At 38.4% G+C, this 12455-nt stretch overlaps 1 protein-coding gene across 4 annotated transcripts in view; it reads right to left on the reverse strand.

Moving 5' to 3' along the window:
- Positions 1-5735: 5735 nt before the first annotated feature.
- The window catches only part of NEBL (nebulette), a 269878-nt gene continuing 263158 nt past the window's right edge, over positions 5736-12455 (reverse strand). For all 4 annotated transcript variants that reach the window (XM_076331669.1, XM_076331666.1, XM_076331668.1 and 1 more), the window contains one exon: positions 5736-6380. In XM_076331669.1, coding sequence (XP_076187784.1) covers positions 6204-6380 — 177 coding nt within the window. In that variant the 3' untranslated portion in view covers positions 5736-6203. The remainder of the gene's footprint in view (positions 6381-12455) is intronic.

Here is a 12455-nt window from a genome sequence, read left to right on the forward strand (position 1 = left end):
TCTGCAGCAAAACCTGAGTAAGAAAGCTGTGACTTTTCACTTCAGCCATGCCGTCCCGCCCATATCATGCTACCTCTTTCCATATGCTGATATTACTGGTTTTGAGGTTGTGCAATAAACTGAATCACTGAAAGAACGATGATAAAAGGAATCATTTGGAAGAAAAACCAAATCTGGATCATTTGGTGATACCACTTCAGTGTGCCCCACAGGTAGCTTCATGGAAAGAAGAGAGAGGTACACTGCAGGACAGGATTGGAAACATGGTTGGGCTTTGTGGTTTGAGTGGGAGGAGGGAGGGCAGACAGTATTTGTCACAGCCAGTGCATTGGGCAACTACTCCCTCAGTACAGAGAACTCTATGTAAAATTAGCTTACTCTTGCTAATTAACACAACAGAGAAAATCAAAAGCTCAGTTCTGTGACAGAGCAGAAGTGAGGGCATCCTAAAAGCAGTGATAGCTAGAAACGCTCAACCTATCCAATATACAGCGTGGAGGGTCTTCACAGGACTTTCAAGTGCCAGCACATAGATCATTTTGATAATGATAGTCTATGGGGTCAGTAAAGACTGGAAAGCCTTCTTCATTTCAGCCATTTGTTAGATTTGACACCGCTACTGAATAAGGACATAATCCTTCAGATGCCAAACACATGATTCCTACCAACTTCACACCAGTGGCTCTCAGGAGGAGAACCTTCACCTGAAATATATATGTAGGATAGAAATAGAAAATCAAGTACTCTAGTTGCTCTAGTAGATTATGGAGGGATTTACAAATAAAACACATTCCGAGTGCTTGAGGTCCATTTTGGCAGCTCTTAAATCTTTTTCTTATTGAAAACTGCTGTTTGCTACAGTATATATAAAGATTGGATTTTGCTATACTGACGGCATTTCAATATATAAAAGCACCACAGAACACGGAATCAAAGCTCTGTAACTAATTAAACTTCATAGGGAATGCTAACATGTATTTCTTAAGGAGAAAATTAGTGTAGTAGCAACTGTACATCACTTACCTAGAATGAAATCACCAGCTCCATTTGTAGCTGCCATTTGTCCTCATTCATTGTTAACAGCCTTCTTCAAACTAACACTTGATAAACATTAAGAGGTTCTAATGCAGTCCATTGGACTCTACGCTTAACACTCAAATAAATAAAACATGTCCCTAAGCATAATAATCTTCTTCAACTACAGGCAGAGCAGTTCCAAAATACTTCTGGATTTTATTTTAACTTAAAATTTCTTACAATGTTGTAAAAATAATTTACTTGTGTAAGTGAATAAAGATAACGCAAGAACCACATTTGTATATAAAATTGTCTTAAAGAGGCCAGTAATCCAATTTGTTTTCATTAGTGTTGCACTGAGAGCACGTCTAACCAAATGCCCATTCAAAGACGAGCAAACCGGTATCAGTCAAATCAGCAGACCTCCTTCACTTACTCCCTTTGCTTATTTAAACAAACCAGGGACATGGAATGTAACTCGCTGTTCTATTAAAGGGTTACAAATACAGACTGAAAAAACAAATTAACCCTCTGGGGAGAGGGCACTTCTGAAATAAAATGGTGTCTTAAGAAACTATTTTCTGAGATCAAGCTTGAAGAATAATAGTGCTAAATATTCTACTTCAGTTTGAAAAGTCAAAGCTTCCTTAGTTAAAACAATATACATCTTTGATAGCTTACATTAATGGGTACAGTAGCTTTGCAGAGTATTGTTTATGAATATAATACATACATAGTGCTGGGTTTAATATTTTATTTGAATGACGTTTAATGTTATGCAAAATAAATTGTTATGTTACATCCACTGTGACATCAACTAAAATGTGAACTAGTTTGCATAGGTTAGTACTTTGGGCAGCATGATGTTGCTCTAGTCCACCAAGGCTTAAATATTCACAGTGTAGAGGAAGAAACAGGAATTAAAGCATTTCTACTAAAATATATTTTAATAGCTGGTGTTAATTTTCTGCATAACAAAAGCCAAATTAAGATGATACATCATATGATCCAAGAGTAAGTATATCTGTCCTTTGAAAAACAATTGTTACCTTCATAACTGTATACTCCCAAATACAGTACAGTTTTGCAAAATAACTAAAACTTTACACACTTTAAAGCAAACATAAGCCAAACTGCACAGCGGTTCATTTTTGCTTTTTATATCACACTGCAAAAACCAACAGCTGAGAGAGTTTCCACATCATGCTAATCAATGTCAATACAGTCATTGCTGTCTTCCAATGGTCTAGCAATTTCTAATAGTAATATTAAATACACATGATTGAAATGCTACAGTATAGCTTATTTCCCCCCCAAAAATAATAATAATTAAACAAATGTCAACAACAACTGGATTACAACTTAAGTACAATATGCAAATTCTATTTATCAGACACAAGAAGCATATGAAATTCTTTTGAATATACTGTTGTAGTGCAGGCAGTTTAGGAAATATAGCTTTCAGGTTTTCTTTCAAAAGGAAAGTTGGGGTTCCTATGGCATAAAGCTGGAGAAAATCACTAAAGCATGGCAAAATGGTTTATTCTTCTACAGCTCACCAGTACTTTGCATTTGCCAGCACATCAGTTTGGAGATGATCTTTCAACAGCATCTTTTGTCTGTTTCAGTATATTATTTAAACATTTACTAACTAAAGCGTATTCTGTATTTTAAACGGAGTATTAATCAACATAATGAAAATCTAACATTTTATACCCTGTACCACTTTCTGCCAAAGACTTCTGTATTTGTCATTTCTTTTTCATTGTACAAGATGACGTGCAGTCAGTGTACAATAAAAACTAGAATTATTACCCTTCCCAAGTATTGGAGACCTTCCATATCCCCGAGGAACACTCGGTAGGGACACATTTGTCAAAAATATAATCCATGGGAGGTGATTCTCTGTCAAATCCCAATCTGCTGAAGTGGTTTATGGTATGTCAAATGTAATCAAGAAAACCCTGTTTCATCAAGATTAAATGCTAATGTTCCATAATGAAAAATTACAACTGCAGTATCTGTAAGTAGCTTTGTTTAGAAAATGAAGATTAGCCAGGCAAGAAAGAGTAATGAAAAGCAAGGCACCCATTTGTTCTTGTATATATGTATGAATATGCTCTATGTTGTTTTCTACATTTATACTCGTGTTAGTAAGAATTACAGCACATTGTATCTTCTTTATTTCTAAAATGCTTAAAATTTGAATGTGTGAACTTCCAACCTGAACTTTGGACCATCTTGGGAAATTTGGCTCCTTAAAAGTCTTTTCCTTTCCCCAGAAAAATATTGTCTACAGGAAGAAAGTACAGTGAGGGGAACATGCTGTGTTAAAAAGGAACATATACTTTAAAGGTGACAAGACAGCATACAACATCTGTTCACCCCCATATCCCACTGCATGTAACAGGCTCCAACATATGCCTTGTAAAACCTGTGCTGGCACAATTTAGTTGCTGACTTACTTTCTATACCTTACAAATTTTAGATCTTGAAAAACGTTTTTATAATGTTTTATAATGTGCACTCTGATAATTTTGGGCCTTTGATAGCATTGCTTAGAACAAAGCTGCATAATGACACTAAAGTTTGTTTTGGATCAAAAAGCAGGAACCACTCCATATGAACACGAATTGCTAAGCATATACAACATAAAAACCTGACTACATGAATGACTAACTTAAAACAGATCTTAATAATTCTGCTGACATACCATTCTCAAGAGAAATACAATTCACATACTGTTTTGTTTTCTTGACCTTTTTTATTTTGCAAATTGCTTTAGCTGCTTTGCCAGGCTAATGAATATTCAAAATTCATAAAGGAAATGTTATTTCCATTGTTTAGCATAACATAGTCCTCTAATGTCATCAAATACTCATTTTCTGATTTACTTTTCACTATACACACAGTGTTCAACACTGCAAGCCATCTCCGCACTTAGGAAGAATGCTAGTGTATTTTATAGGTGGCGACTTTCTTATTTATAAGTCACTAAAAATTGCAACTTGATGCAATACATCTATTCCCTATATTTCTTTTTATTCATATCTGGTTAACAAACTGACAACTTGTTTTTACTGTGGTCAGCATTACACAGCTAATAGAGCAGCACGGCAGCAAGTGATAGCCAATTCTGCCTCAAGCATCATCAAAAAATTTGCCAGCCATCGTAAGATGGGATTCCTCTCCTTGCTGTTGATGGCTGATGATGAAAACCAACACAGAAGCAGACTACTTGTTTCAGAGCTTCTAGCTCAACTTACCACATCAGCTTTTTGAAAAAGCCATTTGACTTGCAAAGCTTGCTAATTTAGTGTGGAAGTCACCAGTAATGCATAAGGGTCTGTTGCAGCAGCAGCTCTATACACAAAACTTTGAAGAATTTTAAATGACAGTAGTGTCACCCATACAGATTGTATATTTACAGTATCACATCCCTGGTTTTAAAACACATTTTTTGAAGTTAGATGCTCCTGGTCAGCTTTAGCCTTGAAATTAGGCAGCTGACAAGAAAGCACGGGCAGTTCCAGAGTCATGGACATTTTTTAATTTATTTTTTTAATGCAGCCATTCCACCCAGTTTGGCAGCTGGGATCAGCACCGTGTTAGCAACACCTAAAAAAAATGGCATAAGCCTTCCAATTCCTAATTGTACGCAAAAATAGAACTAGCCCGTATTTGCATTGACAACTTTCAGTTGACATAACAAATCCATACTGCCTTCCTTCTTTATTCTTTAAATAGGTATTGCAGGCCTGCTTACTTTCCGAAACGAGAAATACAAAATTGTCCATAAACTTTATATTTAATTCTACTTTAAAAATTTCAGAAATGGAAGAAAGCCAGTGCAGGCTCAACATTCTGAGAGCTACTCCAAAATTAACTTCTCTAGCATATAGCTGAACACCACAAATGATACTATCAGCAAAAACATTTTCTTCTTTACACATGTATGCATCCACATGAGTAAGTTCCCACGTGAATCTTTAACTCTCTTGTCCTTCCTCCCAGAGTTTCTCATTTGGCAAACATACAACCCACTGTTGGATCACCAAGATTTTTGGAGGAAACTGAAGCAATAGGCCATTGAGCTGAAATGCACTACAATAACCAGAGCTCTCCTCCACTCCTCAATGGACTTGCAAGTATTTCTGCAGCAGGGGGAGGTACATTAGCTCATCAGCAAAGCAGCCATTAAGCGAGTTACCTGTGGTAAGAAGGAGGGATGTGACTGCAGGCTTTGTGTGACTGCACAGCACTGGGGCCTCACACAGGATATTTATTTACAGCAGTATAGGTGAAGGTAAAGGAACTAACATGAAGTATTGGTTGTACATTGCCCTAATGGAAGTTTCTATTTAAATGCTAAATATTATTAGAAGGAAACAGAAGAGCTCACAGGTTTTATACTCTAGATAGTCTTTGCAAGGAATTTTCTGTGGAAAAGATACTGAAGAACCATGAATCCAGGCATAGATCTACCTGATAGACAGGGATGCAAGCAAAGCTGATAGAAGAAGTCACTGTTGGAAATCAGAGAAAATGGGTAATCCAGGAACAAATGTGGGTATGCAAGAGTCAGGAAATTTTTGCTGTTAAAATAGACCTGTTTACTGTAAGGCTGCTGGGCAGTAGGGTTTTTTGTTTTTTTTTTTTTTTACTAGCATATTACTTGTCATTATTTCAAATGATTGAATTATCTACTCAACATTTTTATTAGGACGCTAACTGCTCAAACATTAAACACCTCCCTAATAATTTGAAGATGTATTCAAACTCAATGTGTTAACCTCCTGTGACTTTAGAGTGCCATAAGAAGTGAATCGATTTTATAGTTGTTATTATAAAGAGAAATCACGTCTTTGAGGTGTAGGGAAAAGGTATTTCCCCTTTACAGCTAATTGACTGAAATCTTTATAGGATTGGCAGCACCAGGCTTCCCTATATGTTTTTCATTTTGAGGGAGCACTATTATAAGCAATGCTGTTTTCAAAGCTCTGAGCTTCTTGTTGATTTTTTTATCTTTACTTTAAAGGACTCCAAATCGGATTCTGAGTGAGAATGCAGACTGTTATAGCAGTGATAAAGTAATGAACATGTACTCTTAAAAGATTCTGCTGACCATTCTAAAAGGTTAGATTTTGAGTAAATCATAATAAAGCTCAAAGGACTAGAGACAAAAATTAGTTAACAAACTCAATATAATTTGCTGGAAGCATTCCTGTTTTCCCAGTTCTCTGAACAGTACCATACATCCAGCCATCATCAATTGGTTGCACATTGATGATATAATCACCATCCCTGAAGGAAACTTCATCTTCATCTTGAGCACTGTAGTCATACATAGCTCTGTATGTTCTCTGTTGAAGGAAAGAAAACAAGGCTGTAAAGTCTCAAGCCTAAACAGAGATAGATTCCTTCTCTTCTTTGCACAAAGAAAATGAAAAGAGCAGGAAAAAGAACAGAGGGAGCAAGGCAGAGAGAGAAATCACAAGTTGCCTGTTGAAAAGAAACAGTACACCCTCCACCCTGTCAAATATACGGTGAATACAGCCCCTTTTTCTGAGTACCAAAATAATTATTTTTCTGAACCTACATTGTCCAAAGTCCTCATACAAACAGATTTCAAGCCATTCACTGCCTCTTGAAATATTCCAACCGTTCTTTCATATATCCACTAGTAACAGTTCATTACATCCAGCCATGGCTAGTTGTGCTTCTGCTCCCTATTTGCATGATTCCCAAATAGCTTCTCCTGTGTCTTCACTACAGAAAAGAAACACAGTCTTCATCCAGGTCATTAACTTTGCCATCTCACTGAATGTCCTTCATTTCATTAGCATTTTACCCCAAATTAAGAATTAGGAGTATGTTATTCTCTAATGAAAAAAAAGACAAACAAGATTTCAAAAGGTCTGCAAAAATTATTTTTATGAATACTCATTCGTGCATATTCAGATAAAAGATTGATCTAAACAGAACATGAAGTCCTATCATTAGCTAAGCCAAATTTCTCTACACCTCTGTCCACTGTAAGCCAAGATTTCCATTTTCTTTCTAAATAGAGTATTTATTTCCACTCATAACCAATAAAATGCTATCATTTACTGGAATTCAAGGTGGATTTTCAATCTCAGAAGGAACAGTCTCCCCTTGTATCTTAACAGCAGAACAAAAGTAGCTCATTTTAAAATTCCCAAGAGCACTTTCTTTTCCTTACCCTGTCTCTCAACAGAAGTCAAGAGCAGTTCAAGCATCACTGATAACATTGAATTTCCCTACCAGCAATTTTTGATATGTCACCATATCTAGCTGAATTTTTCTGGTACAATGATTTAAAGAGAAGGTAAAAACAGTCAATATTTGAGATAATGCCTAGTACTGTTGTCTGAACCTTTTAAGAGACAGCAAACTTTGTTCTGCTCCCCAGCTGAGGAAAACAACTCTGGATTAGTTTTAGTCCATCTCATATATGGTTTTTGAGGGTTTTTAATGAAATTATTTTCAAAAAAGATGAAGATTCCTCCACATACAGTGAGTAGGCCATTTATCACATGTTGGAAATGTGGGATCATCTAATCCAGACACTATAGGGCAACTCATTATTACTGTTCCCATGCTAGAAATACACTTTTTGTCTTGATTCTGCCTTTATCATTGGTAGTGCAGATTAAACACTACAGAGAAATCAACTCCTGGTTAAACACTGGAGACTACTACCGTTCCTGACAAGCCTATTCTGAACTGTATTTGAGTCTTGCTCTGTATAATTGTTCTCTGCCATGCCTTGTAATGTTGCTGCCCTACAGGCGGTGACCAAGAGCGATTTTCAACCAGAGGTATGTGGTTTCTTGGTGGCTCCTTAATGTCTTCCACGTGTTCATGGAAGGTGATGAAAAAACACACCATTGTTTAGGTACTACATTGAAGTAACTAATTGGGAGGGTTCTATCATCACCAAAAATTCCTTAAAGATTCACAAACTGGAAAACTAGTGGTTGGAAGACCCTAAGGAATGGTCTCTGCCTTTAAGAATCCTATTTTTTCCTACTGTTTCAACTGATCTCTCCACTGAGCCTTGAAACTAATTCAAAAAAAAACAGTGAAAAATATGCTATTACAACAAGCTCAGCAGCAGTTAGTCCTTTAAACAATTTATTTCAAAAAAAGGTCCGTTTAAGAAAAATGGTAGTAAGTCCATATCCGGTATAAGGCAGAGAATGGATTTTCCTCTGAGCCATGCTTATATGTCTCCCTTAAATGGGCAAAGACTGGGGGAAGAGATTAAATGTTTTATTAAACTAATATATAATTGGAAAAAAACAGAGAAGTTTTTGCTCACCCAGAAGGATGCTCACTCATCCTTAGAACATCATGGTGTAGGACATACTACTGCCGTCTCCTTTAAGGCAGCTTGACTACATCACTGTGGTGGCACAGTTGTGAAGACAAGCTGGTAATTTCAAACTTTAAAAAAATTTATTAGGGCCCTAAATGCTGCTGAGCAACCTAAATTTATGGCCTTAACACCTAATTAGGTGCTAAATGGCTGTCAGGAGAAATCTCCATAATAATCCTGTTAGCATTTAATGCCTAATTATCACTTCAGAGTGTAGCCTGGGCTATATAATTGAGAATTACAATGCTTAAAGGACTCAAAGCAGGGATTTTTAAAATGCATTTTAGTGAATTATTCTTCTATCAGTAGTGAGTTTAGCAGGTACTGAGAGCACAAGAGGGTATAAGAAAAGGTTGGGGTTTTGTAAAACAGTCAAATACTCACTTATCTCCCACCTCCTCAAAGGTCTAACTTGCAGCTGCTGCTTAGACAGAACAGGAAGTCTTGTGCATACGAAGTACTGAAGCCCAGCTCTCATATTCCCAGCTCCCCAGCCAGATGTGAGCTGACAGATGCATATTCCACTTCATCCACCAGTTTATACTTATTCTATAGGTTGCTCCTTGCAAGGAAAAGTACCTGTTGCAGCATCCTTCACATAGAACAGCTACCAAGGAAAGACAATTTGCAACCTAGGTTTTGTTTTCCTACCACTTTTAGTTATCTAAAGAAGTGAGAACACCCTCTGTTACCTTCCAAAGAGGCAAACAGCCTTCAGGGGTCTGTTATAAAACATTCTGTACTCTGAGCAACAATTTAATTCAGCCCATTATGCAGAACTGCTCATAGAAAGTGAGCAAAAGAATCAGAAAATAACACAATTTGTCTAGGAAAAAATCTACCCAGAGACTGTGTTAGGATCATGCTCAAAATTAAATAAACCAGAATTTGAAAATTTAGAAATTAGGAAATTTCTATTTCTCAGTACAGGAAATTGGTGGACATGATTACAAAATGAACTTATGTCTTTTGGGGACCCTGATTTGATAACAGTGCAACAAACTGGCTGCAAGGAGTAGGTTTTACTACAGCGGCTAACTCTCCAATCATCCCCACCCTGATATAACTCATGGGAGCTTAATCACTCTTACCCTAGAGATGTCCTGGCCAAACTCAGGCACTTATGGGTGACTTCGTCACCTTCATTGTTTTTAGTTAAGTCTCAAAAACTGCTTGTGCTTTGAGACCAGTATTCAGGCTGGGATTTCTTTCCTCCCATCTCTTCCCCTTCTTACTTTCTTCTCTTACTTCTTTCTTCCCTCTGCCTGGCTTAGCCAGACAAGGCTGCATCTCTGGCAGTACTGCTCCAAGCCCAGAACCGAACAGGCAGCGGAAAGCTATGAACCTAACATTGTGAAAGTTTGTCAGATCTCCTAGGGCATGTCCACACTGCATTTGAAAAGCACTCCAAGGCTGCCTTCCATCTTCAGTCTGTGCAAATCGCTAGACTTAAACACATCCCCAGCCAGAGGTTTCCCCCAGCACACACTGGGAAACCCCCTGTGCCATCCCAATAGCTGAGTGTAACATGCCCAGCACACCTGGAAAAGCTGCACAAGCTAAAGAAAATATATTCTTTTGATGTGAACATGGAAAGACAAGGGAGCATGCCAGGTTTCTAGCTGCATCCAAGATGCCTCTTTTGGAGCAGAATCATCACCCTGGGAGGTGGTAAGATCACACTCTGCCTTCCTCACCAGACTGGCAAGTTAGCAGTCAGCGCCAGGCCAGCAGTCCTTGATTTTCTCCCTGTGGAAATGTTTGGGTTTTATTGTCTTCAAGGAAACCCACTCAGTTTTTAACAGCAACAAGATCCATGCAACCTATGACATTTGCTGTTTCCTTTTTCCCCCATGATAAACAGCTATTATCACTTGAAAGAATGTCAAATGACAACAGTTTTACAAAAGGGATAAGAAATCCTGTTGAAAGGAGACACTCAGTCAATCCTTTATTTTTTACATGCTTTAACTTCACTCCCTTCCTTTTCCTATTACCTTTGCATTCCCAGTTCCGGAATGAGAGGCAAATGATGATTCTCAAGATGATTGCAATGATATTGTTTCAACAGGTAGCCCACCAGGTAGGTCACTGGGAGAGAGAGAGATCAGGGAAATAGTAGCCATCTACCTGCCCAGATAGCTGCAAAGGCTGCTAAGTGCGTTTCAAGATTTGCAGGCATCTCTGTTCTCTATCTGCTGGATTTGAAGGCTGCTTTGCTCCCCACTGACTAGCAAGTCTGCTGGCAAAGCCCAGGCTTCCAGGTGTCCCACTTTTTGGACTCTGGCCCTTTTGGAAAGCAGTCAGTTCCCCAAGTGCCTTGCGATATCCTTGGAAAATAATGGTTGATTCCAGTATCAGCTGCCTCACAGCTGTCTTGCAGGTGTCCAAAGAGTTTCCCAGGTGTGCTGGTTTTGGCTGGGATAGAGTTAATTTTCTTCATAGTAGCTCGTATGGGGCTGTGTTTTGGATTTGTGCTGGAAACAGGGTTGATAACACAGGGATGTTTTCATCACTGCTGAGCAGTGCTGACACAGAGTCAAGGCCTTTTCTGCTTCTCACACCACCCCACCAGCAAGTAGGCTGGGGGTGCTCAAGAAGTTGGGAGGGGACACAGCTGGGACAGCTGACCCCAACTGGCCAAAGGGATATTCCACACCATATGACGTCATGCTCAGCATAGAAAGCTGGGGGAAGAAGAAGGAAGGGGGGGACATTTGGAGTGATGGCGTTTGCCTTCCCAAGTCACTGTTAACACATGATGGAGCCCTGCTTTCCTGGAGATGGCTGAACACCTGCCTGCTGATGAATGAATTCCTTGTTTTGCTTTGCTTGTGTGTATGGCTTTTGCTTTACCTATTAAACTGTCTTCATCTCAACCCATGAGTTTTCTCACTTTTACTCTTCTGATTCTTTCCCCCATCCCACCAGGGGGGAGTGAGCGAGCGGCTGCATGGTGCTTAGTTGCCAGCTGGAGTTAAACCATGACACCAGATTATTGGCTCACCCAAAGATGCAGGTATCTGGATCCCAGACTTCCCAGCAAGTTAGCCCCCCTCAGCCCCCAAGCAGCTAAGAAACTGGCAATCCTGAAAGCACCCAAACCTCCCAGAATGCCATGATCTTTACAATATAAAATGCCATGGAATTTCAGTCTTAAAGAAAAATACAAGTTTCAGCTAATCTTGAAAACATTTTTTTTCAGCTCAGCAAGCTCTAAGTTTGGTTCATAATTAAATACTTTTTCAACTCTAAAAAAGGTGACAGAGGTAGTAAATATACATCCAATATTCCAAAAGTCAATATTTTTAAGGTAAAAGGTGACTGGATCTGAACTATGAAATCTCTAGGCAGTGATATGATAACCATTAAAACTGACCTTTATATATAAAGAGTTCAAAAAGAAAAAAAGCTCAATTTCCTAAAAAATCCAGCTGAATATCCATTCAGCTCTCCTTCCATGACCAGTTACTTCTAAAATGAAATATTCACTCCAGCTTTACATTCTCATCCACCACAATTAAGAACCTCATGGCTGTGGCCATGGTTTCATGATAAAGCTTCTTCTCAGTCACCCAGCAGTATAACTCGATTTGGATCAGACATGAGCGGGTGCATGTTGAATTCAACAGTGCATGCTCTGTTGAATGAGAAAGGGCACACCAATACGGAGTTCTCAGCTCGCTTTATACAAGCAGAGATGAGTAATATGGATAGGCACAAAGCCTGCTCGTACAAAATCAGAAAGTCAAAAAATTTTAAACAAATTTAAACCAACAGAGTGATCTTAAGAGATCAGTGGTTTTCATCCAGCGCTAGGAGCCTGAATTCATCACAGAGCATAATATCAAAGCTCAGCCTGTGAAATACTGTCCAACCATTTACTATTTGTTTTAGCAGGTAGAATATTCAGCTATTTCTCTGCCTTCTGGAGATCATAAGTATTTTTTTTAATGCATTCTGACATAAAAGTTCTTGCCACTGCCCTCAGTCACTTCATCTGTTTTATACATGAGGACTATTACTCACATTTAGG

The sequence above is a fragment of the Aptenodytes patagonicus genome, chromosome 2 (assembly GCF_965638725.1).
Source record: "Aptenodytes patagonicus chromosome 2, bAptPat1.pri.cur, whole genome shotgun sequence".
Classification (NCBI taxonomy): domain Eukaryota; kingdom Metazoa; phylum Chordata; class Aves; order Sphenisciformes; family Spheniscidae; genus Aptenodytes; species Aptenodytes patagonicus.